Source organism: Falco naumanni, chromosome 10, assembly GCF_017639655.2.
Source record: "Falco naumanni isolate bFalNau1 chromosome 10, bFalNau1.pat, whole genome shotgun sequence".
Taxonomy (NCBI): Eukaryota; Metazoa; Chordata; class Aves; order Falconiformes; family Falconidae; genus Falco; species Falco naumanni.
In genome coordinates, this window is record NC_054063.1 from 19769029 (window position 1) to 19785242 (window position 16214).

Here is a 16214-nt window from a genome sequence, read left to right on the forward strand (position 1 = left end):
AAAGGAAAACCCCAAAACTCTTGCTTAACAGCAGCAGGAAAGTGTTACTGAAATAACTCCCAACATCTACAGTACCCCACCAGCAGGAGACTCATTTCACCTACGTTGGTCTGAAAGGCACTGGCCACGTTCCACCCTCATGCAGCTCAAGCTACAGCCAAAAAGTGTACAGTACCTTGCAGACGAGAGCAATAGTGCTGATGCTCTCAATAAAATGCTTTCCTTCCTTATAAATTCCTTCAGTCGTAATTCAGTATGAAAACCAGAACAGCAGCTTTGTCTCAGAGGCTGTAGATTTACTGTGGTGTCACTTGCAAGGGGAAAGGATGCTTGATCTACTATTGGTACTACCCAAAGCCGGGATCATGCTCACACAGAGTTACACCAGTCGGCACCCTTCTCCTCTACTTTTAGTCAATGAAACAAGTAACCATTTGTATTAATTGCAGCAGTTACATCCCACGAAGACTCCAGGCCATTATTTCATAATAGGGGAGACAGCACCCTTTTCCATTCTTCCACCCTTCACTTCCAACAGATCTTGGTTTGCTTCATCACACCAGTTTTTCATATTTATACCTTTTTGTAATGATACACCAGACATAGCTGCCATATGTGGAGGGTGTGGTGATTCACATTAAGGAGTTTTCACTGCTTTCTGCATTCCTTTGAGCAAATTCTGCTCTCAGGAAAGCCAACTGAATACACAACTGAAGGCTTTAAGCAAGCCCTGCAGCAGCATTATGGATAGCATAGCCACATGTAAGACAGACATGTCCAGGAGGGGATGGCACAAGACCTCCCATCATCCCATAAGAGAAAGGTGGATAAGGAGCCAGCCTAGTGCATTTTAGTACACGTTGCCACAGAAATGCCAGAAAATTCCCTGAAATAAAACGGAACTTCTTTTAAATGGGTCTCTCTGAAATGCAGAATTCAAAAAGCACTTGGGATTTTCATAGCAGAGATTGTCATCAAGTGCATCATTTCTGCCTGTTGTCAAGCACCAAGTGATTTATTATTTCCAATTGTTTCTTTGTAAAAAATGAGCTGTAGCCAATACCAAGAACTGTAAAATACTGTTTCTGGCCTATCACAATGGCTAGAATACAACAGCTACACCAGGTCAGACCACAGGTCCATCCAGATGTCTGGGGGAAAGTATAAGAACAGGGCAAATGCAATGATACTTCCCTGACACATTTCTGCAGCTTCCAGCAATTTGTGATTCAGCAACTTCCTAAACCAGAAGCACTATCTTGCATTTAATGACCCTCAAAAGGCATTTCCTTCTTGTCCTGACTTTTTAAATTCATGTACATTTCCAGGACTTGTGCAGGAAGGCATCCCACGGTGCAGTGACATGAGGTGTAAAACAGCAGCATCTCCTTCTGCTTGTGCTGAACCTGCCTTTGGAAAATTCCATTTGATGTGTAGCTCTCACACTGGAAGAAACACTGAGTAACTGCTTCATGCTCACCTTCTCCAGTCAACTTCTGATCTTACAGCACTCCACAACACTCCTCCACATCCTTATTTTTTTTTTTTTTTTGCCAGACTATAGTCCCTGCCTGCTCGGATGCTTTTCCTACAGCAGCATTTCATTCTTTTATTAGTCTTGCTGCTCTTCCCTCCTTCCCTCCAGTTCTTTGCCTCACTTGAGACAAGGACACTAGAAATCCACAGGTATGTGGGTGCATTCCGGGTGTGCACAGTGGCATAGTTTCCTAATTCTCTCCTTGTACTTCCTAACATAAAACTTAGTTTTATGAGCAAATACTACTGAACACTGCATTGGTACTTTACTAAACCCTTATGATCTTGTTTCTAAGTAGCAGTAGTCAATGCTGAGCCTGTCATTATGGCAGATTAGGATTGGGATTTTTTTTTTCCTGTGTGCATTGCCTGATTTTCAGCTGTACTAAATTTTATCACTTATCGTCCAGTCAATCAGCAATTCAAGGTCTTTCCACAAGTGTCCCTTTATTACCCCAAATAACTTGGTGCCATTGGCAAACTTTGTCTTATCTCTATACACCTCTTTTGCAGATAACATATGAACACACTGTATGTCACAGGCCCAAGCACTGATCTTTCTGGGAGCGTGCTGGTTCCCTCTCTTCTCAAGGGACCTTTTATTTTTTCCATGCAAAGGTGTCCTCTCTTATTCTGTTCTTTAAGAGCCTTTGCTTATGATGGGAATCACACAGACCACTTTTCAATCTTATTAAAAAAGTTTAGAGCTAACTATGGAACACAGCTGTTGCTTCCCACTCCTCTCTTGCTTTTTGCTACCCTGGTACTGCTTATGAATTTCCTCATTCTTTTCACAATCTTCTGTGCTTTTATTAAAAATCTCTTTTAAAAGGCCATTTTAGCTTTCCTCTGGATATGAAATGTGGTCATCCCAAAACTGTACTGTGAATTACTCTTAGAAAAAAATAAAGGCGGGTGTGTGAGAGTGTGTCTTGTTTCCAGGGCAATTCCTTGCTTGTGAGCAGGGGTTCGTTACCAGAAGATGCTGTTTCAGAAGAAGGTCCTTCTGTCTAGAGGCAACTCTGACACTGCACTTGTGCCAGTGTGTTTCTCCTGGTAGTCTCCAGTTAGTCTTCTTTAAACAATTGTCAGAACCTAGGACATCACTCACCAGCCTGCCTGTTGCCACCAGAAGGACATACAATACAACTATGGCCTCAGTACTTACACCATCAATTTATTATCTATATCAAAGCTGAATTCATTTCGTAAGCTTTCAGGAATAAACTGTTTAACACCCTAGAAAACAGGATCTCACGCCTCTCCTTTAAGCTGGCCTTTTCCTTGGTGCATTCTGCCTGGAGTGTAGCACCTAGCCCTACAAGCTCCAAATATTTTATCCTCTTAAATGAAAAACAACTTCTGAGAGCTTTTTTCCAAACAAATATGCCCACAAAACAAGTTGCAGACAAAGTTTTAGGCTTGTTGAAAACTCAAGTATGTTTCATTCTAGTCAGCTTCCAAGAAGAAACACAGTTTCTCAGAAGGAATTATGATTCTTAAGAATTGCGTAAGATGGGTACTGTTCTTGAGCTCTGCTGTGCCTTTAACACCCACCTCATTATGGTCTTTTGAGAAACACCAGTTTTGGGGAGCTCTTGAACAGGCATTTTCAAAGCAGTACTAAGAAAACAGCTGTACTACTTAGACAAAGAGGCTGCACTAGTCTCTCAGTATATATTGCAAAACCTTCCCCTTTTGCATTAGGCTGAGAATCGCCTATGTTGTCTATATGTAGCCATTACCTTTACTCCTTTGTTTCCTTTTCACATTCTAGCTTTACTTCAATTTTCTGCTTGCCTTTTCTGTACATGGAAATGTTAAAAAACAAAAAACAGACCCAGAAAAAGAGTCCTACCCAAGGACAACTTTGCAGCAGGAACTCAAATTATAACTGAAACCAAGAACAAAGCCATTATCATGTGCTTCCCTTAGTCTGCCACCCTACAAGCAGACAATTTAAAATTATTTGGGGAAAAAAAATAAAAACACACACTAGGTTTTTGCTAAACTATATTTTCTTCCCTTTAAAGGGAAAAAAAGACCCCACCACACACTGCGTTGGAATCTCACTGTAATTACAGGTTTGTAGCTGCCTTGACCCAGCCTGTGCATCTCTGCACAAGAGAGAAGCTCCAGTGACTCAACAGAGAAGCATCACAAGTCTCCTGTGGGACTTCCCTGTGTAGCTCAGCGAACGTAAAGGTCAGGCCAAGATTAAAGCTAGCCAGATGCATAGCAGGGGGGAGAACACAGCTGCTGTGCACAACACAAAATAAGTCTTTTGGCAAGTTCTCTGGAGGGGAATTGTTTCTTTCCTAGCCTTCTGGCATATTCTTTCCAACAAGCTCATATACCATAGTCTTGAAGCGCCTTTTGGGTGCACTGAGGAGCCCTGGGGAGTTCAGGGACAAGAGTAATGATGCCTTTTCTGTATTTACGTAGTTGTGATGTAAGGAGACAAGGTCCTCTCCACCTTCTTGGAACAGAAAGCCAGGATAAACCGCCGCAGCTTATGCCAAAGCCCCAGGCAGCCTTGCCTTTCCCACATGAACAACCAGCAGAAATGAAGCTATGCACTCACCTTGGGGATTTTGGCAAACCGCCCTACTCTGGTATCTCGGATGCTGGTTATATCCAAAATTTCCATTTCCTGTGACAGAATAAGGACAAGGAAGATGAGAAAAGACATAAAAAGGAAGAAAAAAACCCACCACCACTGCAGAGCCCCCAGAAACTGCAAAGCAGGTCTCAGCCTGTGCCCTTCCCTGAGGAAGAGCTCTCCTACCAGGAGCAACGCAGGCAGGGAAACATCAGCAGCTGATATGCCAAGCTGGCAGGCTGGCTAGTGCAGAGGCAGCAGTTTCTGCAGCACTGTCCTCTTCAGGGTGAGCCCAGAGGCCCAGTGTGGATTACCACAAGGAGTGTATGACATGCATACAGGTTTATATGGGGACACTCTACCCCAGTTACAAGTCAATGTGTTAATACAACCCACTCATGTTCGCAGCCTGTCTTTTGCCTCCACACATTCAACACAGAGCAGCTGAGCTGCAAGGCAGGCAGGACCATTTCTCTCCCCAGGTCACTCCCAGCAGACCGTCACCTAATCTGTTCTGAAGCAGCTCCCATGGAAGACATTCCACAATCTTCCCCTAGGCAGCCCACCCCACGTCCTCATTACTGGCTAGTTGTCATGTTTATTTTGTTTGTTCTTTTAATATCCAACCTGAGTTTCCTTCCTCTGTTACCGATTTGTCTGCTCACCACGGATCTGGAGAACAAATTATACTTGTTGCACTAGAGAATATTATTTTCCAAGATCACAATAATAAACAATGTGGATACCATGTCTTCTGGCTGTATCCCCATTATATTGTCAAGCAGGATGGAAATTTTACTCTTAATCCCACTCCTTTCTGAACCCTAGTGCGAAAGCAGTGCATTTTTTCTTTGTGCTCATGATAAGCAGATCTTACGGAGTCAGCCAAAAATTAGTAAGTCACATGAGTTCAACATACTACTGACCATACCACACCATGCTCTGTACTAGCCCATCTCTTGTCCCTGGCTGCTGTGCTCATGCCAGCCTTCACAGGACCTTCACAAGCCTGCCCCAGCTCCCTCTGACAGTTAGTGTTTGCCCACCACTCTTGCTAGCTCACACTGTCTGCAGATTCCCTCAGAGGATAAGAAAGATGCCAGACAAGTGCTTCCCCAAGGATGTAAAACAGGCTGTTGCTCCACTGCAGCTCTCACATTTGTTTACAGTTTATTTAAAGGTGCTAATCAATGGTATTTTTCAGGAACATGTGACCCCCTCCAGTCTAGGTTTCCTCATGTCAGCTATGCTACCTTCCCAGGTAATTAAATCCCTCTCACTACTAACCCACAGAAATATCTCTACTTATGATGGGTGACAATAGCTCCCCTTGCCCCATTTTGTGCACCACTTCTTCTTGCTGTCTGCTGGAACCTTTACAGCCAAAATTCTACTGCAGGAGCAGATCTTGAAAGGGGAGCATGACTGAGATGGCTGGAAGGAGAGCACATCTAGAGGGATGTGACAGTTCTTAGCTTTGCAACACTGTTCTCTGAGGATACAGCTGCATCACAGTGCCCTGTCCCAGCTGGCATTGAGGCACCCTTCTGAAAAGGCAGAGCTCATCAAAACACATCATGTCTCTTGGCCAGGGCACTGTGCAGGACTACCGTCTCTGTCTCTTTATCTACCATGCCTCTTCAGCATGTAGGTCACGAGGAGGAAGTAGAGCTGAACCACAGCTCTGCTCTGGAAAGCAGAAGTAAGCCCAGCCTTCCACCTCCAGTCAGCCAGATCTCTCCACTACTCATCAGTAAGGAAATGAATTCTCCTTCCTAAATTTGTTGCCTCTCACTCTCTTCCAGCAGCCAGCATCCTGCTGCTTACCTTTGCCAGGGTGCATGCACCATCCTGGCCTGAGAGAAGCACAACTTGCTCTCCAGACTGTATGTAATGTCTACATCACTACAGTCATTACTTTTATTAAAATGTCTAAAACCCCAACAACTCAGTTCATTACAACAGGCTGCACACGGTACACGTTAGCTGAAGCTGCATACACCTAGCCATTTCTTTCCAACTGCACCACCGTACGGGTTGGGAGAATCATTTAGCATGCTGGTTAACAGTGATATCAACACCACTGTTCTTTGTGAAGTCCTTTGAAGCACATCTAATGAATTTTGCAGGTATAAGATGCCGGCATGACAAAAAGGTCACACAAATCTCTCTGGCATGTTCACAGCTTAATTTCTTGCCCTTTTCTGGAACTCTGAAGACAGATAAATCTGCCCATGAATAAGTACAAGACTCCCAGGTCCTTTGAGAAAGGGCTTCCTGCTAAGTGGAACGAGTATGGTAGTTTGTTCCCAAGTGCAGACCTCAAGCACTTAAGGTGTTTTAATCTCGCACAAACTTAACCTGGCTATTTGGAGACCAAGCTGTGAAGTCTTAGCACTTACCTTATTCTGATAGGTCCAGTATAAGTAAAAGCCCTTTGGATCCACTCGAAGAATCACAGGAGAAGCACCTGCTGTTTCCTGACAAAAAACCAAAAACCACAGAAAAAGGTTAGAACCTTACACGATGTGCTGGCTTGCTTTCTTTGTGGAGAACCCATCATGGGACGTAAGGTTCCCAGTTCAAATATAGACGCGGTTGGGTGAATCATCATCTGTGATTTATGGAAATGAACCAGAGTATTTTAGTACATCTCCAGAGTAACTGCGTGAGGCTACAGAAGCAGATCTCTGCTGAAGCCCAAGTCTCACCAGCACTAAGCATTTAGCTAGAACAACTCTCTTGGAGCTTTCTATACAATGGATTAAGAAAGTACCTGTAGATGCAATTAATTGTTTCATTTGAACTGCCTTCCTCCCAAAGCACCAACTTCATTCTATGAACTCCCAAAGTAGCCTAGGCCAAGCAGAGGTAGCATTCATCTGTGACACCCACCACCTAGGTGCTAGTTATCTGGGCAATGGGTCTAGTCAGGAACAGGTCAAGGAGGGGTCCAACTAATACAGCAGACAAGCCTGCTTTACGTGGCAATTCTTAAACTCCGTGGACTAGCTCTACACGGACTGTGAAAAGAAGTGGCTATTTAAACACCAACACTACAGGCACAAAATTAGATTAAATTATTCAGGGCTGATCCCAAACCCCATACAACTGCGAGGCCCTCCAGATCAGAGCCAAGGCACATACTGCAAAGGCGAGATAGGCTACTGTGAGCTTGTGTGCTTTGACTTGGAATAATTACACTGCGTCTGCATGTCCAGTTAAAGGCAACTCCACAGACATTTTCAAGACAGCATCCACTCCCATCTCACACACAAGCCTGTGCTGAGAGATGAGTTAGTGTAAGCTCTTTGGAGATAGAGATGAAGGACACTTGGTGCCTCTTCTTGGGTCCCAGCCCATTTGCTCATTCCATATAGATGACTCCTGAACTGCACCTGACCTCTGGTGCCACAGAAGACAGGATCATAAGGCCTATCAGCCATTTCTAGGAAGGCTTCAAATTCAGTTCAGGAAGCTGAAATACCCAGCTACTGAGATGAAACCAGTAATGAAATTTGGAAGTTGTATTTGTCACTTGGCCTTGGTTTCTTCTGTTTGTTATTGAACTCATGCTTTACCCCAGAGTGTATTTGTATTTCCTGGGACCTCCATTTCCAGATCCAGTATTCTTCATTAAACTGCCCATGCCACAGTATGCTCTCCTTTTACTCCCTACTTTCTCATACTGTACCAGGGACAATGCTGATCTGCACAGCATCATGCCCATGTTCCCAGAGCTCTTGGTTAGCTCCCTGAACACATGGCCACAAGCCACAAAGAGCAGAACAGGCACTATACTACTAATGAGTATCATGCCATGTTTCTAGATTAAACTTATCTCCTATGAAGCAGCTTTCTTGAAAGCAAGTTGAGGCTGCAATAAGGACTGCTGATGGCTGGCCTCCTGTCAGGATCATGCATGTAATCATGATCAGGACATGCTTGGCTGTGGGGTGCAGGTAGACTCCTACAGGGTGGCTCCTGGCAACAAAGGAAGTGGTGAATTTTACAGAAGACAGTCTGGCAGCCAAATTGGCTGCTGCTTACACTGTGGAGTTCAAATCTAGGGCAGAGAGTAAGCATTGTTTGGTAAAATCCCGTAATCTATAATCTTTAAGAGATAGAAATATTTTTGCTTCTATTATGAGGTTTAAGAATCAGCATAAAAAATACACATGTATCTGTTCCACTTAAGAGGTCAGCTACTACATTGTGCCCTACCCGAGGTGTTGAAAGTGTTCCCAAGCTGGTTCTTGAAATAAACTATCATCCATGTAGTAGGACTTAACCTCTTTAGCATTCAGCAAGCTGGGGCTACCAAGCAGAGTAAACAAAGTGCACCTGAGTTGTTCCTTACCCCAAGATGTGGCAGCTAACTCAGTGGGGCAGGACAGAACAGTCCTGCCTGTCAGAGATCCTACTGCACTCTCCTCTGGAGAATACATTACAAATGCTGGACAAGGTGAAGGCACTAGAACAGAAAGTGTGGTTTTCCTTTTCTCAGGAAATGGTTGAGTATAGTTAATGTTCCAGTCCAGTTCCACAAGATACAGAGCAATGCAAGGAGCCAATCTGATCTACCTTCATTCCTTTGCCTCAGATATTGTGGAAGGCGTTCAAAGCTGTTACCAACAGCACAGCCAGGTCATGTCAAAGAGCGACACAAAAATGCAGGCCCATGTCCTCTAAAGGGCAGCAGTCCTGCAGCCTGGAGCTCTTGCCATCACTCTTTGCAGCCAGCTCTAACTGTGGAGTAGGAAAGCAAGACGAGATGGAGCAACATGACCAGGACAGCCCACTTGTGGAGAAGGTTTTCATTATTGCTGGAGGTCAAGCCTGTAAACTACTTAATGATTAGAGGCAAACATTTAGGAATGTTTACAAAACTGTAAACTTTAGGAAAAAACCTACATAGGACTTGAGGTCCCCAACTCCTATGGTTGCAGCAGGAAATAAACACTTGGTGGGTCTTGGAAGCTCAACTTGACTCACCTTAGGTTTCAAGGGAGCCTAACTATCCCAGGAATTCCCAGCAAGATACTTAACAGCTTAAAGATTTTTGGAAAGTGGTCTCCAAGGACTGAGCATAGAAAGTCAGCAGCGATTTCAGACAAGTTTGGCTACTGTTATTCTCAGAAACCAGATCCCTGTTCAAATTTAAAGAAGCCACAAGCACGTTCTGCAGGCAGTGGGCTCACTGGAAAGAAAGGGAAGGCTGCGCTCTCCACCATACCCTGGTGTCATCCTCCTGTTTATGTACAGCTAGTGGAATAAATGCCCAGTGGTATTCCAACTTGTATTCCTCAGCATCCATCCTTTCTGTCAGCTGTATATTAGTTTGCGCTCTCATTCCTCAGTGCCGCGGGACCACCCCTGCTTATGCTGCACACAAGTGATCTGCCGCCCCCGCACACACTGCCTTGGGACTTAAAACTCTATTCCAGCTTTACACCCAACCAAAGTAAGCACTAATCCCTCCTGCACCGCTGCTGGAGGCTCCCTCTAATGCATCTCATTCACACTACCACATCAAATGTTTCCCCCAGATCTTGGTGAATAATCATAACCTGGCCTGCCCCCCCGTTTTATCAACATTCATGCTCAACAGCAGACAATTCACGCTTCAGACAAAACAGATAGGCAGCTGCTGTCCTCTTGCTCAGGTATGTGGGTATTAGGGTACACACTCTTTTGCCTTCTTATAAAGCGAGGAGGGGAACTATTACATTCCAATTAACTTCTCTGCTGCTGTTCCACACACACTCTTCCCCTCACAATGAAAGGCAAACAGAGACTGCAAACCAAGTGTTGTGACAGCAGAAGAGGACTCGGAGGCTCTGGTGCTGTTAAAGCACAGGTCTCTTGTTGCTTGGCCACTGTGCACTTGGTAGCTCACTGAACCACCAGCCAGGCAGGCGTGGGAGGACACAGCTCACCCTCTGATCCACTCCAGCAACAAGGCCATAAGAGGAAGCAACTTGGAGCCTGATTTCCTCTCTATCTGCAAAGCACGGACAGTCCGCTCAGCTCTGGAGTAAAACCTACCCCTGATGCTCCCCCGGACAAGTCAAAATGCAGCGTGTGCCTCTCAGCCTGAGGAGACTCCCAGCAGCGACCGCCTTCCTGAGAGCTGGTTCACAAACACAGACAGGACCCTGGGGTCCTACGCCCAAGAAGCTGCACACACAGACCCAGTGGCACACTCCATTCGCTTCCATCCTCCAAAATAACAAGAGGTGCAGAAGCCACATCACCAAACCCTAACGCATGTGCCCTTTGTTTTTAGCTCTCAGCTCTCCTGTTCCTCTCAGTTCACTCTCCCTATCCATCACTGCTCTCAGGTATGACACACAATGTCCCACCCCCTGTGCTCAATACATGCTCCCAGCCTCCCCACAAACCTCAACCAAAACACTGTATCTGCCCTACCACCACACATATAATCTAGTGAAGCAAAAACCCCGGTACTCACATCATCCCATTTGATGAAGCGCTCACCCTTGGACAGATACTCCTTCACCTCCGGGGGCTGCAGGACAGGGGTAAGCATTGACATTCTGTCCCACAGATGTGCTCCTCGGCTACCAGAAGCAATAGCAGCTGCACAGTTTGCTCCTCCTTGGCCCCCTCTCCTCTATCTCTGCCTCTCACATGGCAGGGAGCTCTGCCATTGCCACTGTTGGCATCAAGCAAACAGAGCAAACAGCTTCTTATATCCCAGCCAAATTTAGGAGGGGCAGGGACAGGCAGGCAAAGACCAATGAATCTGCATTGTAAATCAACAGGTCTCCAAGCAAGCAGAAGCTCAGCCCAAGGTCACCTAGAGGAAAGCTAGGAATGGATTGAGATGCCCGCGTGGGCAGTCATGCACGCACGCCCGCTGTCTCTCCAGGAGGGACCTACTCCTCAGAGTAGTACTTGTGAAGTGCACAATTCGTAGCGCTTCCGCAACTGAACTTCCTTAAATGTTCTCTTTGACGAAGTGCAGGCATTGCCAGCCGACATTCAAACTATTTCAGCAGATGTGGTTACAGAACAGCTCAGGCTTTGGCTACAAGCAGACTGCCCCCTTCATGTGACGGGCCAAATATCACATAAAATAAATGTACTCTGCTCTGTACAGACTCCATTTCTGGGGCCACTGGCTGCACCGTCCAGTCCTTAACGTTTTTCCTTTCTCTTATGGGTTCTTCTGAATGTCAACCTGAAAAGTGAGACAGACCAGCAGAGCAGATGGGAATTCCACAGACAAATGAAATAAAACATTCACAGGAGTCCCTAGGGACTGCAGTATTCTCCAGATTCACTTGGGTCTACTGCAGATACTGTGGGAACACAGAATGGGAGAGATGTGTAAGGTGGGGATTATAACGATGAAGCTGCAGGGAAGTGACAGAAAGCAGAACAGAAGGTTAGTGGCCAACAGGGCAAAAACAAGTTCCTGCTCCTGACCTTGAAATAAAGGAATTGCATGTGGATAGCAGATGAGAAAAGAGTTCTGGTGGCAGATGTGGACTGGCAAACCACAAAGAGAGTGGCTTGTGAGAAGGACTGATGTGGGCAAGGTTAATTTTAGTCAAAAAGGCAGAGCCCCACAACTAATCAGAAGCGGAGATAACTGTGCTACACTTGCTGTAATAGGATTCCCGGTCACACAGTCGGATTTCATCCTTGTTTTCACCTATGAAAGTCAAGGTATGGGTTTGACATTGCTCAAGAGGGACATGATACTGTCAAAAGTAGTGCAAATTCTCTGAGAAAGGTGGACAAAAACTCCCACTGTGCCAAGGGAGCCAGCTGCAGGGTTTTGTTGCTTCTTTCCCACCCCAGCTTATCCAGTCTGATAAGGCCAGCACTTTAAAGCAGATTGGAAAATCCCTGGGGCAGGTTGACTGAAGGAATCCTAATGACATTCTCAAATATTAGTGGCATGAGGCAGGAGAAATTAGGTGATCCTATAGCAAGTGCTCTAGATGCAAAGATGGCAGCAGTTACCAGAGGCGCTTGCTGCAGAAACAGAGAACCCTGAATAAACCTCACATCCTTCATACATTTCCTTCAAGGGTTTATCTGTCTGACAAATTAGGAATAAGAGAGTTTCTACATTTCCAGATACCATCAAGTTTTCTACATGTACTGACATGTTTTGCAAGGCACCACACCTCCCAAGAATTGGCTACCCAAGCTAAGGCTGTTAGCTCTGTTTCACTAGGGCAGCAAACTGAGGTGGCTTAGCCATAGCTGTGGTCGCTCAGTATCAGGGCTGAGACCAGGGACATAGGAACCCATCACCTCCAGTCTCATAACCCAGCCACACTCGTGGTATTAAGCTTCCTTTGCACGTGTGTCAAAGTGAAATGTGCTTTTCAGCCAGCTGACAGAGCACTGGGGTATTCCAGGCCCAGCCAAGACAGCACCACCAGGACCTCCCCACTCAGAAACCGCTGTTACTACCAAGCAGCAAAGCAGCAGATGACAGTGTCTGCCCAGATCTCAGAGGCTGAGCTGGAAGCTCTCAGGGGTATCAGCAACAGCCTGGCACTCAGTATAAATGCCAGTGAAATACCAGGCACTGCTGGGTGGGTTTTGCTCTCTATGCTCCTGAGGTGTCTTAGGAACAGAGCCTGAGGCCTAGGTACGTATAGAGAAAGGCCATGGGAACACAGGATGCTGCAGTGAGGAGTAAAAGTTTTCTCTGTCCTCACCTGATCCCTTCTGCACAGCCAGAGCTGTTTCAGGGCTGCTTAACTTTAACTTCGGGAGCAGCTGTGAAAAGGAGAAAGAGCAACTGATCCTGGTCAGAAGTGCTGCAGTCCTCCCACCCTCTGCAACACAAAACACTACAGGAAGGCCTTGGAGGTCACAGCTGTGAAGCGAGAGGTGGGATGAGCTTTGCCACTCAGCACTGCCAAGAGCAGAGGGACTGTGAGATCAGAGCCACAGCTACTGGTTCCAGTGGCCCATCTTGTGTTTACCAGAGTTACAGCTTCATGAGCCACGTCTGCTTCCTGTCAGAACCCAGGCCCCACAGAAAGGCTCCATCTGTCCTGCATTCTCTCAGACCTGGATATTCAACAACTTTGTCTCATCAACAAACCTAAAGTAGGCAAGAATCCTGCCACAGTTTTACTTGCTTGTTACTCAAGGTCAGCTTCCCCTAAGGGATAAAACAATTTTAAAAAAAAACAAAACCAAGCTAGCAGCTGTCTTACAAGGCTGCACGGCACTGCAGAACATCAACTGCCGAGATCCCTGCTTGCACAAAGATGGTCACAAAAGCTGAAGCTCACTTCCTTTTGCGTAACTCAGCCTCCTTATCTTTCATTTCACACTCCTTGCTCTATGTGGGAGCTTCTGTCCCTTGCACAAGGGATGGCTGATGGAACAGCGACAGAATAAAGCAACAGTCCTGCCCTCTGCTGAAAGCTCTGATATCAGAGCAGCAGAAGCAGCAGCACTTTGAGCAGCGTTTCTTCTAATCACCCTTTATTTTCTTTCTCCTGCAAGGCCCATCACCCAGTGTATACTCACCCACGTCCCCTCTGTTCAGGGCCCCATGCCTCCTTTGCTTTCATCCCTTACCTTCCTCACTGCACATCCCACCACCCACTACAAGAATTTTGATATGCACAAATGTCCCCCTCCCTCCCTTTTTTTTTTTCTTTTCTCTGGAGGCTCTTCCTTATCTCCCTGTCCTACATATTCAGCAGCTTCTACCTCCCACTGAAGTGCCTGCAGGAGCAAGGCAGTCAGCATTACCCTTCAGAAATTTTACAAGCTAGGGTCTGTAGACAGTGATTTAAGCCACGCTGTCTATTACACCACCTTGACTGGATGGCTTCCAAGTTCTAGCAAATTATTTTGTAACCTCAACCCCAACCTGTTTCTGGTGCACACACAATCTGTAAGAAATCTCTTCCAGCACTGCTCCATTATCATTATACCTTGCAACGGGTAATACTGTCCTCTAGTGAACAGCTATGACATTGCACAGCCAGCCTTTAGCATTGCCTTTGAACACCAGTAATGAATTCACAGCTAAGCAAAACCGAGTTCATCCTGCTGCTCCTCTTCCTAGTCTGCCCTTTGAGCCCTGGGAATCCTGCAAAGATTAACGACACCATTAGGACCACAAAAGCCAATATTTTCTCACCATCCCTGTAAAGGAGAACTGCTGAGTGTGTGTGCCAAGGCATATTTTGTGTCCTACTTTCAGTCCAAACCACAAAGCCAAGGATTTCTGACAGCTCTCAGCTGACAGCACGACTCTTCAACTTGATTTGCAAAGGTCAGAGGGCAGTGGACAATGGCACAGAAAGACAAGTGGCCATAGATGCCACAATAACATAAAGCAGTGAGGTCCTGTGTGGAAAAAAACCCCAACAAACAACGAAAAAGCCCAATTATCTGGCCGCACCGAGACATGGTTAGGTCCATAATTAACTGTTCACTAGGCAGGAATATGCAGCAGGAGCATGTTATGCTTACAGCACTGACGGCTTTCTGCGTATTTCTGAACTGCACAGCTGAGCGATGCAAGCAGGTATGCACACTATTTAAACATGCTATACATTACTGCAGTACAAAATTAATTACTGTACAGGGATGACTGAACCACACAATCCCTAATCACTAGTAAAAGAATAAAACTTTCCAAGATGGGTCATTAACAGAAGAGGAAGGAGGATGAAGAGCAGCAGTACACCAGACAAAATGCCTGTCTTGCATTACCTTGCGGTAACAGAGCAGCAAGAACACAAAAGCGACTCCTACCAAACCTGGAGGTGAACACATCTAGTTGCCCCACAGCCTCCAGGATAACATACTGAACTGGAAATCTGGCTGCTGGGGAAGGACACCCCATTTTGCTCTTGACCTCATCAACTTTTTCTTCCTGCTCTACCAGCCCAACTTATTTCAACTATAAGCTCTCTCTTCCTGTGGATGCATTTGCTGCCTGCCACAGCAGATGCCCAGTCTGGGTCGAGACCTTAGTATTACCGTAGTATTTCTGCCATACTCACATCCTCATTGCTTCTGCTTTTCACAGTCAATTGGTTCTGCAGCCTGGACTTTACTCGCTCACTCCACTTCCCTTCGTTAGGCCTAATCTGTTCCACTTATAACAAGGTCAGATCCCAAAGCACATTTTACAAGAGCAATCTCCTACGGAGGGTCCAAAGCAGCAAACCCAGCTGCCTCAGTAACTGCATCTGCCCACGTGAGTCAAGTCCAGAAGAACACAGTCCCTTTGGACAGGTCACAGAGAACAAGACATTATTTCAGCTGCACCTCAGGGGACTTTGAAGATCACTGTCAACACCTTAAACTGAGATACCAGGGAGAGAGGTTTCTGTCTTGCCCCAGGTACTAACAGCTTTAGGAATGGGAGGAGTCACATATTTTTTATGGTCTGTCTCTGCTGAGAATAAGCACGTAAAGTATTATTCCTGAAGCATCGGTCTTCACTGTGAAATAACAAAGAACGAGCTCTCTGATACACAACAGCTTCTGCTCAAAGCATTCAGGGTGCAGGAAAACCCAAGATGCAGTGGAAGAGAGGCACGCTTCTTGCCCCACCCAGACAAGAGCCCAACCAAGAGCCTGGGCACAAACTTGGGTACTGAGCATGCTTTGGCTCTTCCCCTTCAGAGGGCTCCGAGGCAGCCTCTTAATACAGGATTTTCCAGGTAAGGTAGCAGATTAGTCCAGTCTTGAAGGCAGGATTGAATCCATCCTCCCCTGGGAGGAGGCATGTCTGCACATGTGGGTCCAGAAAGACAAGAGCTCTATAGCTGAGAAGCAAAGCTTGGTTCCAGCATCAAGCTGAGGCAGGTCATGGGGCCATCACCAGCACAAATGCACCAAGTTTTCTGTGTGGGTTTATATAACTGTGCCCATATGCATAAACCCCAACTCACCAACTCTGAAAGGCAAAGCATCCCACTGAATCCCACTCAAGAGAGGTTCCTATTCCAGACTACACCCTGGTACAGCCCTATTTAGAGTCAGGGACAAAAGACCAACAAAAATAGGCTATAAATCTTCTCTGCACTGGCCTTACCAGCAGGTT

At 46.0% G+C, this 16214-nt stretch overlaps 1 protein-coding gene across 5 annotated transcripts in view; it reads right to left on the reverse strand.

Annotated features, from left to right (window-relative positions):
• Positions 1 to 16214, reverse strand: part of PLCB2 (phospholipase C beta 2) — a 61726-nt gene that overhangs the window by 37173 nt on the left and 8339 nt on the right. For 4 of the 5 annotated variants that reach the window (XR_005829920.1, XM_040608609.1, XM_040608607.1 and 1 more), the window contains exons 1-3: positions 10614 to 11058; positions 6541 to 6618; positions 4121 to 4189 (exon numbers count right to left, since the gene is read on the reverse strand). Coding sequence is in view for 4 of the 5 variants with exons in the window: in XM_040608609.1 (XP_040464543.1) it covers positions 4121 to 4189; positions 6541 to 6618; positions 10614 to 10697 (231 nt within the window). In the remaining variant the exon portion in view is untranslated. Of the gene's footprint in view, positions 1 to 4120; positions 4190 to 6540; positions 6619 to 10613; positions 11059 to 16214 lie in introns of those variants that run through there. The other variant, XM_040608608.1, reaches the window with a different exon arrangement.